Below are 24,463 nucleotides of genomic sequence, written 5' to 3'. Positions count from 1 at the left end.
GTATGTACAGAGTGAAGGTGATGGCAAACAGTGAAGGTATACACTATATACAGAGTGGAGGGGATGGAAAACAGGGATGGTGTACAGTATGTACAGAGTGGAGGTGATGGGGCAGTGATGGTATACAGTATGTACAGAGTGAAGGTGATGGTGAACAGTGAAGGTATACACTATATACAGAGTGGAGGGGATGGAAAACAGGGATGGTGTACAGTATGTACAGAGTGGAGGTGATGGGGCAGTGATGGTATACAGTATGTACAGAGTGGAGGTGATGGGAACAGTCTGTTCCCATCCCCTCCACTCTGTACATACTGTATACCATCACTGCCCCATCACCTCCACTCTGTACATGCTGTATACTATCACTGTTCCCACCACCTCCACTTGGTATATGTTTTTTGTATATTGTATACTCTCACTGTTCCTATCACCTCCACTCAGTGTATGTTATATGTTTATCCTCACTATCCCAATCACTTCCACTCTGTATATACTGTATTTAAAAATATAACAATTTATACTTACTTTGCCCATTCCTAGCTGCTTTTCTGATGGTGCCAAGGTGATAGGATGAGCGTCAGTCCCAGATATTTCCTACAATGTGGACACCGAAGCAAAAAGTGGAGCACAATGGGTACTCCGATGTCATCAGAACATCCGTGGTAGGAGAAGGGCCCTCAAAATGTTGTCTACTTTGTTCCTCTTGGTGTGTTTATTTGGAGAGGTGTGGTTCCTTACCTTCAATGTCTGGGTTTCTATTTTCTTCCTCGCATAGTGTCCTCAGCCTCTCCAGGTGAACAAACTCATTCTCCCTTTTAAAAAAAAATCTACCTTTTTATTGTGCACTCATCCTATGCATGTGTGTATTGTTTATTAGATATGCCTTGTTTCATGCATATGTTAATAAAAAAATTAGCCTGATAATATATTTCCTTAAGGCCTCATGCACACGACCGTTCCGTTTTTAGCAGTCCGCAAACCGCAGATCCGCCAAAAACGGAAGCCGCCCAAGTGCCTTCCGCAATTTGCGGAACGGAACGAGGAGCCAATTGTAGAAATGCCTATTCTTGTCCGCAAAACGGACAAGAATAGGACATGAAAGAGAAGTGTTTGAGGAATAGCTCACTCTGTGTGCAAACAAGGAACCAGGTGCTCTAGGCCAGAGGATCTGTATCACCCTTACAGATAAGAATAGGACATGCTATATTTTTTTAGCGGGGCCACGGAATGGAGCAACGGATGCGGACAGCACACGGAGTGCTGTCCGCATCCTTTGCGGCCCCATTGAAGTGAATGGGTCCGCACCCGAGCCGTAAATAATGCGGCTCGGATGCGTACCACAACAACAGTCGTGTGCATGAGGCCTAACATTGTCACAGCCTTATCTTTGGCAGCTTTTCAGAGCCAGAGTTCATGATCTTTGAGGAGTATCCCACCCGCTCATCTCTTGGTCAGAGACTCTTGTGATATTTAGGTAAAAATTTTGTGCCTGTAATGGTTCACTGCAGCAAACATATTTGGGGTCATTTATCAAATTGGTGTAAAGTAGAAGTGGCTTAGTTGCTCATAGCAGCCAATCAGATTCCAGCTTTCATTTTTGACAGGTCCTTTGGAAAATGAAAGGTGGAATCTTATTGGTTGCTATGGGCAACTAAGCCAGTTCTACTTTACACCAGTTTCATAAATGACCCCAAATATGTCTGCTGCAGTTTTTTTTTTATGTGTGTTAACCTCAAAAGCTGTCAGCACTTTTAAATGCCCCACTGGCTGTACCTCTTTTTCTTAAAGTTTATGCCACAGCTTTGGGTGATCTACCATATTAGGTTTTATACTCATGTGCAGTAGAGTAAATGGTGAGGGTGGATATTAAAACACAATACTATCATCGTCAGGGGTGCACCTAGCCTTTCTGCTGCCTGAGGCGAAAAGTGAAACGCCCCTCCCCCCCATGCAAATTTCTTAATTTAACCACTTTGCCACAATGAAAGCGCTCATTGCCCATGGCTCTTCCGCTGCTCCTGCCCCTACCTGGTGTTGCCTGGCCTCATTGGTGGTGCACCCCTGCTCACCGATAATAGTTAGCAATTAGCGATTAGCTTTGTTCCTTCGCTGACCGCAGCCAAAGGCCTGACAATGGAAGCAGTGGTGCTGTGTCCAGTGAATTATGATTACTTTGGTTTTGAAATTATGCAGCTAATTTGACCTGATGAAGGGATCTGTTTGGCCCAGAAATGCATAGTCTTCTACTACTTATTTGTCACGGAACCATGAACCAGACGTACAACAAGAGATAAGTGAAAATAAGAAGGCTTTATTGCAAATCAAGCTATAAAGCAAAAGTCCAAACGGATGGTGAAACCGAAGCAGAGTCTTTGCGTAGCCAGAGGTCAGGAAACCGGAAGGGTAGTCAGACGAAGCCAGGATCAGGAACCAGCAGGGTAGTCAGACGAAGCCAGGATCAGGAACCAGCAGGGAAGTCAGACGAAGCCAGGATTAGGAACCAGAAGCAGCAGCAGTCTTAGAAGCATGTGAACACAGGAGGACCAAGCAAGGAACTGACGCCACAGACCTCCTATATATATGAGCTAGGCATCCAGCTCCTCCCAGTGGGAAGGAGGAGCCGCGGGGTGGAAGGCTACAAGAAACCCAGAAACCAAGATGGCCGCCAGCACATGTCAAACGAGGGAGAACAGCAAGAAGGTAAGACCATGACAGTACCTCCCCCTCAAGGGCCCCTCCTCCGCGGAGCAAAAAACGGTTTCTGAGGGAAGCGTGCGTGGAAGGCTCGGAGCAAGGCAGGAGCATGGACATCTGCGGAGGGAACCCAGGAACGCTCCTCTGGACCATAACCACGCCAATGGACCAAAAACTGCACCCGACCGCGGACCAGGCGTGAGTCCAGGATATTGCTCACCTCATACTCCTCACGATTGCCCACTTGGACCGGACGAGGCCGAGGAACCGAGGAAGTGAAACGATTACACACCAGTGGCTTCAACAGGGAGACATGAAACACGTTGGAGATCCGCATGCCAGGGGGAAGCGCAAGGGCATAGGCTACCGGGTTTACCCTGCGAAGCACTCGGAAGGGACCAACAAAGCGAGGAGCCAGCTTGGGAGTGGGCACTCGAAGGTTGAGGTTGCGGGTGGACAACCATACACGGTCTCCGACCTGGTAGGAAGGAGCAGGCGCTCGTCTGCGATCAGCCTGGAGTTTCTGGCGCTGCGCAGAGACCTCAAGGGACTTCTGGATCTGTACCCAAGAAGCACGTAGGACGGAAAGGTGATCCTCCACAGCAGGAATATCCTGGGGAGAGAATACCTCCGGTAAGACGGCAGGTTGGAACCCATAATTGGCCAAGAAGGGAGACGTCCCAGAGGAAGAGTTCACCGCCGTGTTCCTGGCAAACTCAGCCTAAGGCAGGAGGTCAACCCAATTGTCTTGGTGATCGGAGACATAGCAACGAAGGAATTGCTCCAAGGCCTGATTGGATCGTTCTGCGGCCCCATTGGACTGAGGGTGGTAGGCCGAGGAGAAGGAGAGATGAATCCCCAACTGGGAGCAAAAGGCGCGCCAGAACCTGGACACAAACTGACTCCCCCGATCCGACACAATCTCCTTGGGCAAACCGTGCAACCGGAAGACCTCCCTGGCAAAAATCGTGGCCAACTCTTGTGCAGAGGGTAACTTCTTGAGAGGAACACAGTGGCACATTTTGGAAAACCGATCCACAATCATGAGAATGACCGTATGGCCTCGGGATGCAGGGAGGTCCACAATGAAATCCATCCCCAGGTGTGACCATGGGCGCTCCCCGGTAGCTATGGGTTGCAGAAGCCCCAACGGAAGGTGCCGAGGGGACTTACTCTGGGCACAAACGGAGCATGCCGCTACATATGCGGCGATGTCGGAACGTAGGGAAGGCCACCAGAACAGACGTGAAACAGCCCAGGACAGCTGATTCTTTCCAGGATGCCCCGCGGTCTTGGAGTTATGGTAGGTTCGCAACAACCGAGTGCGCAACTCCTCAGGCACAAAACATCTGCCGTTGGGTCTCCCAGAGGGAGCACCAGATTGAGCCGCCAAAATCTGCTCACCCAGAGGAGAGGTCAGGCTGGTGCGAATGGCGGCCAAGATCTGATTCGGAGGTATGAGCGAGGTCGGAATCGACTCCTCCCTGGACAGCTCGGAGTACTGCCGTGATAAGGCATCCGCCCTGATGTTCTTGGAACCGGGTAGGTAGGAGACCACGTAATTAAAACGTGACAAGAACAGAGCCCATCTGGCCTGACGTGGTGTCAATCTCTTGGCCTCAGAAAGGTAGGTCAGATTCTTGTGGTCCGTCAGGATGAGAACCGGAACCCCCGAACCCTCGAGCAAGTGCCTCCATTCTTTAAGGGCCTGCACGATGGCCAATAACTCCCTGTCACCAATCTGATAGTTGCACTCCGCGGGAGACAGTTTCCGGGAGTAAAACCCACAAGGAAGCAGAGGACCCTCTGGTGTTCTACGCTGAGACAGAAGGGCGCCTACTCCCGTCTCAGACGCGTCCACCTCGAGGACAAAGGGCAACCCAGGGTTGGGATGCGACAGAATGGGAGCCGACACAAAGGCGGATTTTAGGGTCTCAAAAGCTCGGATGGCCTCGAGCGGCCAGACCTGGGAATTACTGCCCTTCCTGGTTAGATCCGTGAGAGGCTTGGCCAGCATGGAAAAGTCCCTGATGAACTTCCGATAATAATTGGCGAAGCCCAAAAAGCGCTGCAGGGAACGAAGACCACTGGGCTGGGGCCACTGTAAGACAGCCGAAACCTTCTCAGGATCCATGGAGAACCCCTCAGCGGAAATGATGTACCCTAAGAAGGTTACCTGGGATCGGTGAAATTCGCATTTCTCAAGCTTACCGAACAGCTTGTTCTCTCGTAACCGTTGCAACACTCGTCTGACATCCAGAATGTGGGCCTCCATGGATTCAGAATATACCAAGATGTCATCCAAATAGACCACCACACACTGCTGCAACAGGTCACGGAAAACATCGTTGATGAATTCCTGAAAGACTGCGGGCGCATTGCACAACCCAAAGGGCATAACCAAGGATTCATAATGACCGGTCCTGGTGTTAAACGCGGTCTTCCACTCATCGCCCGCCTTGATCCTTACCAGGTTATATGCCGCCCTCAGGTCGAGTTTGGTAAAGACCGTGGCCCCTTTAAGGCGATCAAACAGCTCGGAAATCAAGGGTATCGGGTAAGCGTTCTTGATCGTGATGCGATTGAGACCCCTGTAATCGATGCAAGGCCTCAACTCACCGCCCTTCTTTTTCACAAAGAAAAATCCAGCCCCTGCCGGGGACGAGGATTTGCGAATGTGTCCGCGTGAAAGCGCCTCCCTCACGTACTCCTCCATGGCCTCATTCTCCGCTACCGACAGTGGATAGACCTTGCCACGAGGAGGAACGGCACCAGATTGTAACTCTATGGCACAATCGTATGGGCGGTGCAGAGGTAGGGCAACCGCACGCACCTTATCGAATACATCCCGGTACTCCTCGTATTCAGGAGGCAACAGAGAGTCCGAGGAAGTACACAGCAACTTGGCAGGCCCATGGATGCAACTAGCCCCACACTGCGGTGACCACGAGAGGATCTCGGCCGATCTCCAATCGAAAGTCGGATTATGCTTCTGGAGCCAGGGGTACCCCAAGACCACCGAGTAGTGTGGAGACGAAATAACCTGGAGGCAGACCGACTCTCTGTGAACGGCACCAATGGCTATCCCCACTGGAAGGGTCTCATGAGTCACGTGTGGCGGCAGAAGGGGTCTGCCGTCTATTGCCTCAAGAGCCAGTGGGGAACCTCGAGCTTGCAGAGGAATGGAATTGGCGGCAGCGAACATACTATCAATGAACAAACCACCAGCACCAGAGTCCACCAACGCCTGGGTCGTCACCGAGCCCCCGACCCAGGAGAGGACAACAGTGATCAGTGGTTTGTCAACACGGGAAACCGGGGACGAGGAGACTCCACCCAAGATCTGCCCCCGACAGGATCTCAGGTACGAGCGTTTTCCCGGACGGTTCGGACATGCCAACCGAAAATGCCCACCGAGACCACAGTACATGCATCGGCCCTCGCGTCTCCGGAGTGCCCTCTCCCCCTCGGACAGGCGAGCAAACCCCAGCTGCATGGGTTCACCCCCAGACAAGTCATCCCCAGGAGGCGTGGGAGGAGAGGGAGGCACGGGTGGGATAGCAAACGTAGGCGCCAATCTGTTAGAAGACCTCCGCAGGCTCTCCTTAAAGGAAGGTCTCTCCCTGAGTCTGGTGTCAATCAAAATCAGGAAAGAAATAAGAGCCTCGAGCTCCACTGGTAGGTCCTTAGCTGCAACCTCATCCTTCAAGGCATCCGAGAGACCATGAGAGAAAGCAGCGACCAGAGCCTCATTATTCCAGCCCACCTCTGCTGCCAGGGTACGAAACTCAATGGCGTATTCGGCTACGGATCGTGAACCCTGTCTGATGGACATAAGGAGCTTCGCAGCAGAGGCAGCACGAGCCGGCACATCGAATACCTTCCGAAGAGAAGCAATGAAACCGGAAAACTCGGCAACCACCGGATCGTTGTTCTCCCATAAAGGGCTGGCCCAGGCCAAGGCCTTGTCTGCGAGCAGCGAGATCAAGAAGCCCACCTTTGATCTCTCAGTAGGAAAGGCATGTGGCAGCAACTCGAAATAAATGCCCACCTGGTTAAGGAAACCTCGGCACTGAGTTGGCTCTCCCCCAAAGCGCTGTGGAAGAGGGGCAGAACCGGACATACCCCGAAACACCGCAGGCGCAACAACAGGTGTCGGGGTAGACTCTGGCGCAACAACCGGAGCGGCAGTAGGAGCGAAATGAGCCGTGCGTTCAAGCAGGGTTTGCAACGCCACAGCGAACCGACCCAACAGGTGATCCTGCTGATCAAGTCTGGCAACCAGCGTGGGTAGCGAGGATGGCCCTGTACCGTCAGAATTCATGGCTTGGTCCTAATGTCACGGAACCATGAACCAGACGTACAACAAGAGATAAGTGAAAATAAGAAGGCTTTATTGCAAATCAAGCTATAAAGCAAAAGTCCAAACGGATGGTGAAACCGAAGCAGAGTCTTTGCGTAGCCAGAGGTCAGAAAACCGGAAGGGTAGTCAGACGAAGCCAGGATCAGGAACCAGCAGGGTAGTCAGACGAAGCCAGGATCAGGAACCAGCAGGGTAGTCAGACGAAGCCAGGATCAGGAACCAGAAGCAGCAGCAGTCTTAGAAGCATGTGAACACAGGAGGACCAAGCAAGGAACTGACGCCACAGACCTCCTATATATATGAGCTAGGCATCCAGCTCCTCCCAGTGGGAAGGAGGAGCCGCGGGGTGGAAGGCTACAAGAAACCCAGAAACCAAGATGGCCGCCAGCACATGTCAAACGAGGGAGAACAGCAAGAAGGTAAGACCATGACATTATTAAACAGTTACAAGTAAAAGTCAAATAATTACAAGTCAAATAAATATAGTGCATCTTGGCAAATTGCAGTTATCAAAAACAGGGGACTCATAAGCTCAGGTAGTAGGTTGTATAACTTTTCATTAAGCTTTAGACTGGTAACCCCATTAATGTAACAACTCCCAAATATACTCTGGCTGCGAGCCAAATAGTTCCTAACCTGCATTCATAGAAACAAGCTGCAATGTGTATTTTGTTCAACAATCTGTAACTTCCCTCTAAACTATGGACTGTGGTAAACACTCTGCACACAGCAGCAAAGTTTCCAGACACAGATCAATTCTATAAAAATAAAAAAAATTAAGCACCATGGGTGTAGTGCAAACAGTGCAAAGCACAACTCCCCAGAATTCTGACAGTTATTGTATTTTATTTTTTTTTACTTCTGGTTACTGTTGATCAATGTGTTTGTGAGATGATTATATGGCACTTACTAATATAGATTTTGTTGAAATTCTACACTATTTTCTATATTTTATGAGGTATGCCCCCTTTTGTGCTGCCCACATCGAGGTTCTGTCCATAATATGGCTGTTGATGGAGGGTCATGTGACCAGGAAAATCACCTCCATGTGATGTCTCCTCCATCTTAATACACTGCACCTGCACTAACCTCCCAGCAGTGAAGTGCAGACGGCAGAAGCAGTGTACCTGAATGGAGGAAACATCACATGGCGTTGATTTGTCTGGTCACATGACCGTCCATCAGCAGCCATCTTATGGACAGGACCTCTGTGTGGACAGCACAAAATAATTTGTAAACAAATACCTTAAACATACCTTAAAATATAGAAAATGGTAGAATTTCAACAAAGGCTATATTAGTAAGTGTCATATAATCATCTCACAACAATTTGCTCAAAATTAACTAGAAAGTGGCCAACCGCCTTAAGCAAAAGAAATTTTAATAAAAAAAAGTCATCCTCTACCTCACCCTTTTATTGAACTTCTATGTCAGAAAAAGTGGAATATGTGTTTCATAAATTTGGTGTTCATTGGCAAAAATACATTGATAAATCTCCTGCTTCATTTCTATTACAAAGCTGTCTACCTGTAGCCACCACTAGGGGGAACTCAGTGAGTACAGGTACCATTTACTGGAAGCTAAAATAACCTCTTTGGTTTGAGCTCCCTCTAGTCAATAGATTTTACTGGAATCATTATCTGTAACTAGATTCATATGTTACAGATTTGTTGGGTATATTTCTGTGATTGCCCCAAATCATCTAAAAATGGTTTGCAGAAATCTATGCACAAACTGCATAAACATAATCAGATAAACCCATAATCAGATGTATAAAATAGATTTCTACAACAAATCTTACACAGCCTTAGGCCTCTTTCACACTTGCGTTGTCCGGATCCGTCGTGTACTCCATTTGCCGGAGGTGCCCGCCGGATCCGTAACACCGCAAGTGACCTGAAAGCATTTGAAGACGAAGTCCTGGTTGCCGTAGTAGTAGTGGGGAGCGGGGGAGCAGTATACTTACCGTCCGTGCGGCTCCCCGGGCGGTCCAGAATGACGTCAGAGCTCCCCATGCGCATGGATGACATGATCCATGCGATCACGTCATCCATGCGCGTGGGGCGCCCTGACGTCACTCTGAAGCGCCCCGGGAGCCGCACGGACGGTAAATATACTGCTCCCCTCCCCCGCTCCCCACTACACTTTACCATGGTAAACAGGACTTTAGCGTCCTTGCAGCCATGGTAACCATTCAGAAAAAGCTAAACGTCGGATCCGGTAATGCGCCGAAACGACGTTTAGCTTAAGGCCAGATCCGGATTAATGCCTTTCAATGGGCATTAATTCTGGATCCGGCCTTGCGGCAAGTGTACAGGATTTTTGGCCGGAGCAAAAAGCGCAGCATGCTGCGGTATTTTCTCCGGCCAAAAAACGTTCCGGTCCGGAACTGAAGACATCCTGAACGGATTTCTCTCCATTCAGAATGCATTAGGATAATCCTGATCAGGATTCTTCCGGCATAGAGCCCCGATGACGGAACTCTATGCCGGAACAAAACAACGCAAGTGTGAAAGAGCCCTTATACATTTGACCAATAGAAAAAAACAAAATGCATTTTTATGTAACCAAAACTATTTAATCTTTTAGTTTTTTTTCTAGAATTAGGATGATATTTACAAGGAAAAGTGACATACAGGATCTTTTCATTTCCGACATGCTTCACAACATTTTGCCTCTTTCTTTTGTACTGCATTTACATAGAAATACACTTCTATCTGAGGTAGCTGTTCTGTTCATTTCCGGAACTTAAACGTTTCAATGAGTAGGCACATATTTCTTCCAATGTATTGGATATGAATGGCTCACATTATGTTAATGAACTAAACAGTAAAAAAAGTAATTTCTACACATACTGTATGTCCTATAACATCAGGTGCATTTTATGTCTGAAGTGAATGCTACAAATATGTACAAGTAATACCTGATAAAAAGGGTTGTTCCCTCTTTTCTAGGAATAAAGACCTAACAGTTCAGCAGACCAAACATTAAAGCCTATGAAAGCGCAGCTGTAATATTAGGAGGTAGTACGTGAAATGGTGACATTTGTGAAATAGCGGATTTTTTGGTCGCAGGTCTAACGTGACTTTGCCATTATTGACGACCACAATACAAGTCGCATGTGACTGTGACCTTTCTGTAACTTTTGTGGAATTTGACTGATTTTGTAGCCAAATAGCAGTTGTAAAATAATTGTGTGAAATCAAGTTGCAGACAAGTCACACAAATGTTTTTGGTTGTGCGACACATGTTGTTGTGTAGCCCCAGCCTTAAAGGGGTTACCCATGAATAGTATTACTATACAATGAATAGAACATTCCAAATGAAGTATTTTTGCAATATATATGAAGTAAAAAATATTGTTTGTTTTTTACGTACATTACATTTTCTTCCCTTTCTTCCCTCCCTCCTTCTAAATTCATGGAAATCTATAGCCTATATCTACATCTTTCTCTCAAGACAGTGTAGAAGGAAATTGAGAGATGCATTACATACCATAGTGCTACATACTGTATTAGTATTGCTAGGGCTGTGTGTGATGATTTTGTATGCTTGGAAGAAAGGCAGGAAAATAGAGCTTTGGAATCTGGAAAGGCATGCTTAGCACAACCTGACCACAATGCACTCCTGGACGATGCAGGTGCTTGGTAGTCATATTTGCTGCTGTCCGCCCACGGAGAGTGAAAAGACCAGAGCTTCAGAGGAGTAAGAATAAATGAGCTAGAAAAGGTGAAAACACACTTAAGAACAAAAGTTTTTTGCATTGATATAGTTAAAGCGACCCTCTGGTTCTAGTATCCTTCTTTTTATTGTTTTAGTTGCAGATCAATTAATTCTCAGGCATCTTTTCTGTCCTCCAAGATGGCCGCACCACTTCTCAGACTGCTTGATGCACACTGGTAGCTCAAGACATTTCCTGCTGCCTTTGGATTGGCCGGCACTGCTCACGTGAACAGTGCTGGTCAACCCAAGAGCAGGTCTAGACAAGTAGGAAGTGTCTTGGGTTACTAATGTACAGTGTGAATCGATGCCTCCCAACTTTTCGGACGGTCAATGAAGGACACTTTTGTTTCATTGTGATATATTTTTCCTGCATATCTTACTACATTTCCATAGTTTTCTCTTACTGAACAGCACAAAAATAAAATCCCAATTGCATAAAATAATGAAATAATATACAAGATGGGCTTGAATATACAGAGAGAAACCAGACAAACACTTTCTGGGTCAATAGTGTGAATGTAATAAGGCTACTTTCACACTAGCGACACGGACCTCCGGCAGGCTGCTACATCGGGTCAAAAATAGAGACTGTCCCTCCAAAAGAGGGACACTTGGGAGGTCTGTAAATCAGAAGCGGTGCAGCCATCTTGGATGGCAGATGAGACGCTAAAGAATAAGCAGATCTGTAAATAAAAAAAAGCAGGTCACTAGATAAGTGTTCTGTTCATTACTAAGTTAATGTGACTTTATTTTCTCTTGAACCAGAGGGTTGCTTTAAAATAATGGTGTGCAGCTCCATCCAAGGGCCTAGTGTTTTATTACATGTGTAAGGTTTGATAATTCACACAAATGTACAGTATCCAAGTCTTTAATACCCGCTTCATTTCAGTCTTCTGAATGTATGTAGTGCAGTTCCTTGTCAGAAGGACGCTGGGCTGGAGGCATCTGATATCGGATGTTTTTCCAGAACCTTGTATTAGGGGAAAGAGCGGCTTCTGTGAATTTTCCTTTCCATCGCACAGCGCCTTGCTTCTGTTTGAGGTATTTTATTGATTCAGGCATGTTGGTGTAGTCTGTTATCTTCTCCATTTCAATCAAAACTACTTTGATTTTATTATGAATGAGCGCGTCATACATAGCGATTTTCTGTTCAAAGTCATCTCCATGGTCTTCACAGAATATGTTTCCCAACATGATAATTACTCTTCTGCTTTGTGCAATGGTCTCATCTACAAGGTCCGCCATGGCTGAAAGAACATGAAAATAGTTTTACATTTTAAAAAGTAAAAATCTGTTAAAGGTATTTCAGTTATTGATTTCTCATGCAAAAAAAAGAGATCTGTCTTTCTCAACAGGAGAAGTAAAAAACAAAACAAAAAAAACCCCACTCATTTTTGTGCTTCATTGCATCCTGTTTTACATGTAAATTTGACCAAAATACAAAAACATAGGCCGAGATTTACTGTGTTTGCACCAAAAAGTATCTCAAAATGGCCCAGTTAGGTGCATCTAGGGTCTCTACTCTTTTTTCCTACATGTTTGGCAAGGTGATGGGGCTTACCTGAAAGTGGTTGGGGCCACTTTTGCACCAGATCTATCATCCAACCTGACTCCCCATGATAAATCTAGTGACGGTCTTCTAGACAGCCTGTTTAGGTTTACACTATCTTTATAATTAAAATTATATATTATAATTAAATAAGTAAATCTGGGACATAGTGTTAACCTAGCTATTACAGTCATTACAGTATCCCCTGCATTCACAGAACACAGGAACCGCTGATGGCAGTAAGAGAGCAGCTGCACTCCTCAGCTAGGGCTCCAGTCGCTCTTACTCTCCTTTCCACCAGGTTTGGCCCCAGGTTTACTCACATCATGTCCCTCACGTGATCGCACTGGCGTCTGATGGACGGACGTTCATAAATAACAGGTGCCAGTGGCGCTAAATAAATGCAGTGTACGTGAGGGGTCCGGGACCATACTGAATCTAACTAATAGATCTGCTTTAGTTAGCCTTTGGTGGGTCAAACCTGGCTAAACTGACTACTTGAGGCAGCTTGGCCTGGCTTGACCCAAAGGCTTCCATATAAAACTGACAGGCTCGAGTTCAGCCTGTTCTTAAACTTCAAGCCAAGGGCATAGGAGAGGAGTCATTTCCCTACGGCCAACAGCAGAACCAGCACTTGGAGAGAAAAGAGTAGTGATGGACAAACATCGGCCGGGACGTTTCGCGTTTGCGATCAAATGTTCGCAGCGTGCCCAATTCACTTTAGGCTACATGCACACTAACGTTGTTTGTTTCCATGTTATTTTAATTTTTTTGGGGGAATAGGATGCAGACCCATTAATTTTAATGGGTCCGCAAAAAATGCAGACAGCACATACTGTGCTGTCCGCATCAGTATGTCCGTTCCGTAGCCCCGCAAAAAATATAGAAGATGTCCTATTCTTGTTCGTTTTAGGCATTGCTACAATGGATCCTCAAAAAAACAAAACGGATGGCATACGAATTTCATCCTTTTTTTTCCGGATCCGCAATTTGTGGACCTCAAAACACATACGGTCGTGTGCATGTAGCCTTAATGGCAGGCGAACCTGAAAAACCTTCAGGTCATATTTGCAGCCACCAAATACTTACTAGAAGTGCACAAATAGTCCCACAACATGGACACTGACATACCAGAGGGGGATCAATGGCAAAAATTCCTGCCATTTTTATGCATCTTAAAGGGAAACTCTCAAAAATGTGCCTTGCTGGAGCCTAGAAATTTTTTATTTTAGGCCACGGGAGTACAGGCCCCAAAAATTAGGCATTCATCTGACAGAAAAGAACAAGAGATTATGTGGCTGGAGGTACATTAGGCGGTCACTGGATAACAATTTTACTGTAGGCCAGTGGAGTACAGGCCCCCAAAATTAGGCATTCACCTGACAGAAAAGGCCTTTTATGCCGCTGTATATACATAAGACAAGGACCATTCTTTCTTCTGGGTGGTGGCGGATATGTGTGGGCTGGTATGAGGAAATTCAATTACATGTGGTCGTCACAGGTGTTGAATTCCTCTTATCGGTCACGATCCCCCCTTCTGCGCGGAACGTCCTTTCGGACAGGACACTCGACGAGGGGCAAGCCAAGAGTTCCATGGAAAATTGTGCCAGCTCTGGCCACAGGTCAAGCCTGTATACCTAGTAGTCCAGGGGTTCCTCGCTTCTCAGAGCGTCCACATCAGCCGTTAACCAGATGTAGTCGGACACCTGCCGGTCTAGGTGTTCCCTGAGGTTGGATCTGAAGGGCGGCAGTCGTATGGTTGGCTGCACGAATGACTCATATCCGAAGTGACCAACACATCTTCAAACCGCCCTCTTTTTGCAGGCATGGTAGGATTGATACCCGCACCTGTTTCGCTGTGGGTGGAAATTCCTCTGCCAGCGCCCGCAACAGCAGAATGCAGCATATCTCACAGCAAGGCCTGGAAATTCTGCATTCTGACAGCCCTCTGTGATGCTGGTAACATGTCCGCCATTTTGTGTTTGTACCGGGAGTCTAAGTACGTTGCCACCCAGTACTGGTCCTCGGCGGCTTGATCAATGACACATTGTAATGCACGCTCCAGAAAGAAGGTGTAAGGTATGATGTCAGGTATGATGGTGCCTTGGCTGAGACTGACCAGTTTGGTGATCTCATCAAATGGCCGCAGAAGTCTGCATGCATCGCGCATGAGCAGCCACTGGCGCGGTGAAAAGAAACCAAGCTCCCCAGAACCTGTCCTGCTGCAGAGTTCGTACAGGTAGTCGTTAACGGCACGTTGCTGCTGGAGCAGCCTATCAAGCATATACAAGGTGGAGTTCCAGCGCGTTAGGCTGTCACAAATCAGATGTATGACAGGCAGGTGGTGTCGCCGCTGAACATCAGCAAGGTGAGCCATGGCCGTGTAAGATCTTCTAAAATGGCCAGAGATTTTCCTGGTCTGCCTCAAGACGTCCTGGACCCCGGGGTATTTGGCAACAAATCGCTGCACGACTAAGTTCAGGACGTGTGCCATGCATGGCACGTGTGTCATTTTACCCTGTTTCAGCATGCTCAGCAGATTGGCACTGTTGTTGCACACCACTTTATTAACTGTCAAATTGATCTGGGTTTGCCACTGATCGGCCTGTGACCGCAGAGCTGAAAGCAGTGCAGGACTGGTGTGGCTCTTCGCTTCCAGGCACAACAGCCGCAGCACAGCATGGCAACGTCTCACCTGGCACATCAAATGGTTCTGGGGAGCTTGGGGGGGTGCAGCGGAAGAGGCGGTAGCAGTGGAAAAGGATGAGTCAGCCGAGCAGGAGACGGAGGATGGAGTAGGAGGAGGAGAAGAAGAGGCAGGCCTCAATCAATATTTGGTGGAAGCAGGTATATCGCACCCCTCAATCAGTATTTTGTGGAAGCAGGTATATCAAACCCCTTAATCAGTATTTTGTGGAAGCAGGTATATCACACCAGTTGCAATTAGTTACTCCAATAGCTTTTGTCCCACTATATAGCTGCGGTATCGCAGCAGAACCGCACACAACTGCTGCACAATACAAATGCACTATAATATACTTTCTATGTTAGAAAGTATATTATAAATATATCACACCCCTCAGTATATCACACCTATCGATAGCACAGCTATACCAATCCTTAAAAGGGTTTTTGTGGCCCTATTAGTTAGTGTTTAGTGTCCCTAACAGTCTGTCCCTGCTCCACAAAGCAACCTCTCCCTACACTGGCAAAACACAGAATAAAAAATGGCTGCCAAATCGGGTTCTGTTATAGGGTGGGGGTGTGTCTATGTGCTGAAACGTCTCAACTGGCTGTACTGTCCCACCTGATGTGTGTGTCATGGGTCAAAGTTCGGAGCAATGCAAAAGAATATGGCGCTGGCGGACATCGCCATATGTTTGCATGTTCGGCGAATCACAAACGCGCAAAGTTCACCGCGAAAGGACCGCGGCGCCAGGCGAACCGCAAGGCCATCTCTAGAGAAGAGGCAGCAGTGATATGACTGTTTTACCCAGTAAGTGATGTTTGTGTCACTTATCTGCATTAAAGGCTACTTTTGAAGCTTCCCTTGCAGATACGCCTAAAAATGCTGGACATGTTAGCACAGTGCTTTCAGTGTCGGTAACTAAATGTTAGGGCATTGCAGTCATTTTACAACAATGGAAATGTACAATGCAGATGTGAGAAGAGTGTTAGCATGTCAAGCTGCGTTGGCTGTTTTAGTAATCTACTTAATAGGTTTGATCGATACCTGTCAAATTTCACTTTGGGCCTGGTAACTGGATGCCGGTCAAAAGGCAGAACTAGGCAACTGCATCAGTGATGACGTAGGCGGAGGTGGATCCCACCTTTGTCCTGATTGGTTGCCATAAGGTTCGAGCCCCAAAGAGGGACTGAGCATAAAATTTGAAAGGTGAGGCAGAGCATCGGCAACTTGCCACTGCTTCTTCTAATTCCTGACAAACACATGACGCTACTCATTTTTCGTTTTTCAGTTTTAGTAAGAATGATAAAAGTTACGTTTTAGTTTACTACTCCCTTTCTGAAACAGCCTCCTTTGCTGCACTACATGAGAGCTGTTGTTTCTAAACTAAAACCCAAGCAAGGCTATTTTTCTCTTGCCCTCCCTTAAAGAGCTATAATACTTTTTACCTAATATGCAAATTAGGCTTTTGGTGTAAAAAGGGCATCGCCATTGCTCTCGTTGCTCCCAAGCTCCGCTCCTTTCTGTAGCCAGCTCATCCCTCGATGCTTGGCCCTGTCAATCAAAGTAGTCAGACAAGGGCTGGCAACAGAAATGAGTGAAGCTTAGGTGCAACAAGATCATGGCAATTCCCTCATTGCACCAAAAGCCACATTTTGATATTAGAAGAAAGGATCACAACTCAAGAATGGAGTTCTGAATTTTCTGGGCAATATAAATATCACATTGTGCAGGAGTTTGAAAGCATATGTTCCTGGTATAATGTGCATCAATATATGTTGATGTGATTTTTGCTGCATCATTGGACATATATTAAACGAGTATAGTCTTTAGACACATTTTTAGTGGAAAATATTTGTGCTTTTACCTGTTTTGTGAACAAGAATGACCAAAAAAATTACAGAAATACTTGCCTTGTCCTGGTAAGTCATCTCGTCCACTTATAAACAATCGGTAACCACACTGCTTCTCTAGAACTTCTGGCAGCACTTTCAGGACAAATATTTCCATTTCATAAGAGTAAGAGCTGGTTCCCGTGGATTTTTTGGGGTATATTATGTAAGCATCATACAGTTTCCCATCTGAAATAGTAACATTATTAGAAACAAAACTATTAGATTGGGGCATAGTGAAATAAGAGGTCTTTATACAGGTGAAACTCGAAAAATTAGAATATCGTGCAAAGTTCATTTATTTCAGTAATGCAACTTAAAAGGTGAAACTAACATATGAGATATTTCAAGCCTTTTTTTTTGTTATAATTTGGATGGTTATGGCTTAAAGCTTATGAAACCCCAAAGTCACAATTTTGAGGTCCCCTTTGCTCAGGGGGTATGGATTAATCAGCTGACTAGAGTGTGACACTGAGCCTAGAATATTGAACCTTTTTACAAAATTCTAATTTTAAGCTGCATTAATGCAATTACTTTTAATTTGCATTCCTGAAATAAATGGACTTTTGCACGATATTCAAATTTTTCGAGTTTCACCTGTAGTTCTACAAGTAGAATATGAATCTAGTATTTCTATATTTAAATCTATTTTGCGTTATAGTAAAGCTAATTTTAATAAAAACTCTCTTTACATAAAATAAAATAAGGTACAAGGATCTGCACAAATTGTAGATATTTTCATGCACTAACGATTTGGCTTCACTGATTGCAGTTCCTAAGTAGTGATGAGCAGCATAGGCAACATCTGCTTTCGCAATATTTCACATTTTTTTTTCATAATATTCGCAATAAATTCGCAAATTCTAGAATTCCTGATCTCCAGTTATTATTTTCGATATTGCGCAAATCGGCACTAATGATGCGCATATTTTTTGCACAATACATGCAACTTCAGGTCTGAGTAGATATTACTGATTGGTGCACAAAGTATTGTTGTGACATCACAGCACTATGTCTGTATGTATGGACAGCAGAACCTATCAGCTATACTATATCACTATCTAACCTACACTGACTATCTCCCACTAACTATCTGTAATCTATATATGAGCTAACTAACCATCTAATGTAATTGGATAAGGAATAGGATCCAGGTAAAAGCAAAAAGCACAGCAATGTCACTGCTGTCTCTCTCAGAACTGCAAAAAAACAGCAGAAAATGGCTGCTGGGGAGTTTCCTATATAGTAAAGGGGTAGGCAACTTTCCTATTGGTTGCTAGGGATGTTGCTAATCTCAGACAAAGATATTATAGCCTTCTCATTGGCATACAAGCAAGAAGGTAGGTTATTGATGAAAAAAAAATCTAGAATATTCGCCATTACGAATATATACTATTTTCTACATCTTCGCAAATTCTCGAAGTGCCGGTATTCACGATAAAAATTTGCGATTAGAATATTCGCGATCAACACTATTCCTAGGATATTAATTTCATTGGTATCACACTGAATTTAACAACAAGATCTTATCCTACACTTGCCCATTGCATGCTAAACATCACTTTTGACCTTGGGTATTTTGGAGGATATTTGTCACATATAATTCCAATAACTCAATAGGGCCATTAATTTTATTTGCTTTATAGTCAGAATTGTTAGACAAAGGATTAACCAGCATTGGGCCTTATATGATGTCTTATACTGATGAGTGGATGAGTTTGTAAGTAAATAATTTGATTTGTATCATGAAATTCATCATTCAAAATTCTTCAAAATTTAGTGTTTAGCCATATGAATCATATTTAAGAAAACAAAAGGAACCCCATTAATTTGCTTTAAAGGTGTTGTCCAGTATTTTTTTGTTTTTAAATTCCTCCCCACCACTGAAGTCAATCATTGGCTGCAGCAGAGCATGTAAGGCTACTTTCACACTAGCGTTCTGCTGTCCGCTCGTGAGCTCCGTTTGAAGGGGCTCACGAGCGGAGCAGAACGCTTCCGTCCAGCCCTGATGCAGTCTGAATGGATGCGGATCCGCTCAGACTGCATCAGTCTGGCGGCGTTCAGCCTCCGCTCCGCTCGCCTCCGCACGGCCAGGCGGACAACTGAACGCTGCTTGCAGCGTTCGGGTGTCCGCCTTGCCGTGCGGAGGCGTGCGGATCCGTCCAGACTTACAATGTAAGTCAATGGGAACGGATCCGCTTGAAGATGACACCATATGGCTCAATATTCAAGCGGATCCGTCCCCCATTGACTTTACATTGAAAGTCTGAACGGATCCGCTCAGGCTAATTTCGCACTTAGAAATTTTTCTAAGTTATTAATGCAGACGGATCCGTTCTGAACGGAGCCTCCGTCTGCATTAATATGATCGGATCCGTTCAGAACGGATCCGATCAAGCGCAAGTGTGAAAGTAGCCTAACCCTGTCTGGGTGGACCGGAAGTCCAGTGAAAACTTCCACAGAGTTGGAACAGAGCAGCATGGAGATGCTAGCAGGGTCATACTGGCCCACTAGTACCAGAGGAACCTCCAATGAGCCCAGGCTCTAATACCATGGTGGACCCCAAACGTCCAGGAGAAAAAAAAAAAATTGAGCTGCTTTGGAGCTAATCACTTGCCACTAGGGTCTATATGTTTGATTCAAAACTTATTAGGCTGTATTGATGATGTATGGGCTGGGACCCATGAATAATTTCCTCTGGTGGGCCCAAGGAACCCCAGTGCCACACGGCAGGTAGGTACAGATTTCTTCAAAGGTACTGGCGAATCTTAAAAATCCTAGACAACCCTTTTATCCCATTCCCTACCTAAACATTGGCAGTAGAGAATTTAAACATGGTCCTCACTCCTGAGCCGAACAGACACCATAGCTGTTTCTGCAATAACACCAATTGCAGACATTTAACCCCTCAGATGCTGAGGGGTGACCAAGACATCTGAGAGGTGAAAAACCCGGGAACAGGAGTTGGTTGAAATTGAAAGCCCTGGTCTCACTGAAGAAACCAAGGCTTTCAGAGTTGTAGTTCCTATGGAGCCATGCAGGTGACAGGGCTCCATAAGAAGATCGCAATAGCGCATTGAATTGCTTTATCAATTTAATGCAATCTATTGCAAAAACAATTTAGTTTTGCTTCTTATAGTTACCTACGGTAACTTAAAAAAGGTCCAAAAAAAAAGAAAGAAAAATGTTTGCAAAATGTTCACCATTTTTTCATTGCTTCACCTCCCAAAAAAATTGAGTAAAAGGTCAGCAAAAAGTCAACGAATGGTATCAATAAAAATGACCGATTGTCACACACAAAATGAGCCCTCACATAGCCCCAAAGACATAACTATAAAAAAATTATGGGGGTCAGAATATGGCGATAAAAATTTTTTTTTTTTTTTTTTCCCAAAAATTTTATTTTTAAAAAGAAAAATATATAATTGTGGTATCACTGCAATTGTACCAACAATGAAAATGAAAGCAACAGGTCAGTTTTACCGCACAGCGAGCATCATAATAACAAAACCCATAAAACTGTGGCAGAACAGTGTTTTTTTCCAATTCCACCCCCTTTGGAATTTGTTTTCTGCTTCCCACTATATTATCTGCAATATTAAATGGAGGTATTAGAAAGTAAAACTTGTCCTGCAAAAAAACAAGCACTCATTTGGCTATGTGAATGGAAAATAAAAAAGTTATGGCTCTGGGAAGGCCAGGATACAGAAACGAAAACGGAAAATGACAATGATAGGAAAACAATTATCCACAATCTATTTACCCAATTATCGATAAATATATACTTATTTCAAATCTGAAATGCATAAATAATTAAGCTCTATATTAGGCTACTTTCACACTAGCATTAAAGAGATCTGGTATTGCCGGACGCGGTCCTCTTTTTAACACTAGTGTGAAACTAGCCCTAAATTAAACGTTATACTGAATTAACCATGCCTGATTTTATGGAGACCATTGTGGTATTTTTGCGAGGACAGCTCCTTTGTAAAATGCTAACCTGACGATCGGCGAAAACTTGCATCTGGCTACTTATTTCGACTTTAGCAGAAACGTTCATTAGTATTACATGCTGGTCTTTCAAATGAAAGTTCATCCATGTGATATACAGACAGGTTGGTTCCGCCAAGTAGTTAGCCACTTTTTCCAGAGGTTCTTGGTAATAGAGGACAGTCTCAAGTGGCCATCCATTATGTCAGTATACCTTAATAGGGCATTTGGACTAGGGTTGTCTTTGTGAGACATACCTTTATGTTCTGTATTAACAAAACAGGAACTTCGATACCAGAGGACAATGTCAACTTTATATATTCTTATGGCAACAATAGATATAACAGTAACCAAGAACACCGACACAAAAAATGCAATTAAAAATCCCTGGAAATTAGGATCTGCAAAGACAACAAGAAATACAGGACAGATTAGAAATTTTGTATATTTGTGAAAGCAAAATGCCAGAAACCTGATGGACCCTATTATGCTGAATGGGACCTGTCAGGGAGCTGGCAGTGTCTAGAATATGCCAGATATGGCAAGTCCAGTATTCTGTTGTTGGAACAGAATACCGGAATTTCAAACACTCTGTGGATATAGCCTTAGTGGCCAGTGGGAAAACTGCAGGATTTTAGGATTTTTTTTAAATATAGGTAGCGACATGGGAAATGGACTATAACAACCAGAAATTATTTAACATTTGTTTAACATAAAAACTGGATTTAAACAATAGGGTATGTTCTGATGATACATTCCCTTTAAGAGAACAAAGGAAAAAAGCAAAGCAAAAGTAGCCCATAATTATGGGAAAACCATGGTAAGAGATATTTTTTTAAGTTGGCCCGGTCCTTAAGGGGTTAAACGGATGGGAAAAATGTGATGTGAACCCACACTTACTAATGTATTCTGATTGTCCATATTGCCTCCTTTGCTGGCTTGATTCATTTTTCCATCACATTATACGCTGCTTGTTTCCTTGTTTATGACTACCCTGCAATCCAGAAGTGGCTGAGCTTGCAGACTGTAGAAAAAGTACCAGACTATGCACACTTCTGCAGTCCCAGCCACCAGAGAATCTGGCACTAGGGATGAGCGAACCCGAACTTACCCGGGTTAGGAAAACGGAATATAACGGAATTCGTACACGGAATGCAAAACGGAAGCCTTTAAGAGACATTCCATTTTGATCCGTCATACTAGAAGTCTATGGCCAAGCATAACGGATCTGTCTGGTTTCCGTTATGCAGGATGGAAAACAAAGTCCTGCATAATGGAAACCAGACTGATCCATTATGCTTGGCAATAGACTTCTATTATAACGGATCAAAACAGAATGCCTTTTAAACGCTTCTGTTTTGCATTCCATCTACGAATTCCATTATATTCAGTTTTCCTAACCCACCCGAACACTGAACCCAGTGAAGTTCGAGTTCTCTCACCCCTAGCTGGCACCTTGTCCTATATTGTGCAAGCACGACCACCACTGCTGGATTACAGAGTGGACGTAACCCCTGTATATGAGCAGTGTATAGGAAAAATGAATCCAGCCAGCAAAGGAATCAATATGAAAAATCACAATACATTAGTAAGTGCCTTCTCTTAACTTTCTCTACATGATAAATGACATTTGCTGAAATGAGACAACCCCTTTAAGACTTTAAATCTACCTATGCTGAGATAGCACTGCGTATCCATATACTTGTACCCACTAAAATTCATACCTGGCTTTTTCAGTAAAACATAAGACATAAAAACTCTGTTTTTTTGCGTCCACGCATTACAGTAAAATTGTCTGTTGTAGTCCTCTTCAATAACTTTAGTAAAGTTTAGGGTTATGAAGTGTTGCAGCCCATCTTCTGTTACTGTTTGGCTATGTATGATAAGTTATAATAATATATTACATTTCTAGAAATGTAGTAGATTATACATTCATTACATAATAATAATAGTAACAATAAAGTGAATAATAATAAATTAGATGGTCTCTAGCCCTCTGGCATAGACTTCATATATAATTTACGTCAGTTTCCCATTTTCTCACCACTTTAGAAAAGCCAAAAGTGGCAAATTATGCCGTAGATATGCTATGTGCCATAATTTGTGAAAAGGTGTGCAGTATCATAATAATGATGAAGCTGTTGTCCTCTTCATTGGTACCTGCAAGCCAGCTAGATTGTAGTGGTGGTGCAGTGTAATTACAGCATCCTCTCCCATTCACTTGAATGATTGGTGGAAGTGCTCATTGGAGGGTGGACCGATCTGATATTGATGACCTATCCAGACAATTATGACACTGCACAACCCCATTAAATCTCCCCATTAAAGTACAAATAATGACTTAAAGAAGACCTGTCACCATTCCTGACATGCCTGTTTTAATAGCTACATGCATTCCCCATGTAATAACAATTCTTGAACATCTATTCTTATTGCTCTATGTTGTGCCATTCCTGTATTACTTCTACTAGAGGTTATGTATGAATTGCTAGCAGTCTGCAGTAAGGGTACAGAGGGGTGGTAACCAGTTGGGGTGTGTACCTGCACAGACTCACTCTATCCAATCAGTGCTGCCATTTTCAGATTGTGCAGGTACACCCCCAACTGGTTACCTCCCCTCTGTACCCTTACTGCAGACTGCTGCAGTTAATTCATAACTTCTAGTTGACATAATACAGGAATGGCACAACATAGAGCCATAAGAATAGATGCTCCAGAATTGTTATTACACGGGGGATGCATGAAGCTACTAAAATAGGCATGTCAGGAGCGGTGACAGGTCCTCTTTAAAGAATATGTTGATATATTTTTGTACTGAAATCCAACGTACACTACTAACACTAGTTTGTGATATCAAAGTTGACAAAAGATACTGGCTGGAGAGCTCCCCTGACCTGGAAGTAATAAACAGGTATCGGATTACCCCACTAGAGCCCACTATGCATTACACCTTTCTAGGCATCCTACAAGTGCTCTTGTTATAGGCACACTAGACTCAAGATAGGTTCCAGTACCATACAAGTGTCAGCATTTTGCAAATATGTTTTACAGTCTGTCATTGTAGAGCGCATATTTTGAATAAAGTGACTACTTACTCCGTATTTCCCATTTCAACTCTGTCATCTTCAGTGTAGTATGCCATAAGATTGCCATTGTAAGCCCAAAACACACCAATGGATTCATTACATAACACTTTACAGGTAAGTGTCAAAGGAGCTCCTGTAAAAATCTTACATGTTAGACCGTTCAGTTACAAGTAGTAGACTTAAATAATACTGGTTATTCTCTACTTCAAATCCACAAACTGCCTTCCACTGATTTTAATGGGAATCCCACGTCTAGCGTCACAGATTTTTTCTGTGCGGATTTGAAATCCATGTCACTATAAACAGGACACGTATTTAGGCGGTTTCCACATGGAAACAGTGGCAGATTACATGAGGATTAGCACCACTGAATAGGGCTAATCCATCTGTAAAGCTGTGGCATATCAACGACAGCGAGGGTCTGCCTTGGATTTCTGCTGTGGATTATATTTCAAGTCTGCTTTGGAGGTTTTAGCC

At 44.4% G+C, this 24,463-nt stretch overlaps 1 protein-coding gene across 5 annotated transcripts in view; it reads right to left on the bottom strand.

The window, feature by feature from the left end:
• Positions 1 to 10,202: 10,202 nt before the first annotated feature.
• The window catches only part of LOC120995678 (interleukin-1 receptor type 1-like), a 64,610-nt gene continuing 50,349 nt past the window's right edge, over positions 10,203 to 24,463 (bottom strand). For all 5 annotated transcript variants that reach the window (XM_040425028.1, XM_040425032.1, XM_040425030.1 and 2 more), the window contains 5 exons: positions 23,996 to 24,119; positions 22,625 to 22,773; positions 21,158 to 21,301; positions 16,932 to 17,099; positions 10,203 to 12,030 (listed from right to left, as the gene is read on the bottom strand). In XM_040425028.1, the coding sequence (XP_040280962.1) occupies positions 11,669 to 12,030; positions 16,932 to 17,099; positions 21,158 to 21,301; positions 22,625 to 22,773; positions 23,996 to 24,119 (947 nt within the window). In that variant the 3' untranslated portion in view covers positions 10,203 to 11,668. The remainder of the gene's footprint in view (positions 12,031 to 16,931; positions 17,100 to 21,157; positions 21,302 to 22,624; positions 22,774 to 23,995; positions 24,120 to 24,463) is intronic.

The sequence above is a fragment of the Bufo bufo genome, chromosome 3, assembly GCF_905171765.1.
Source record: "Bufo bufo chromosome 3, aBufBuf1.1, whole genome shotgun sequence".
Lineage (NCBI taxonomy): Eukaryota > Metazoa > Chordata > Amphibia > Anura > Bufonidae > Bufo > Bufo bufo.
The sequence above is the reverse complement of the archived record's forward strand: the minus strand, read 5'-3'. Positions and strand labels throughout refer to the sequence as shown.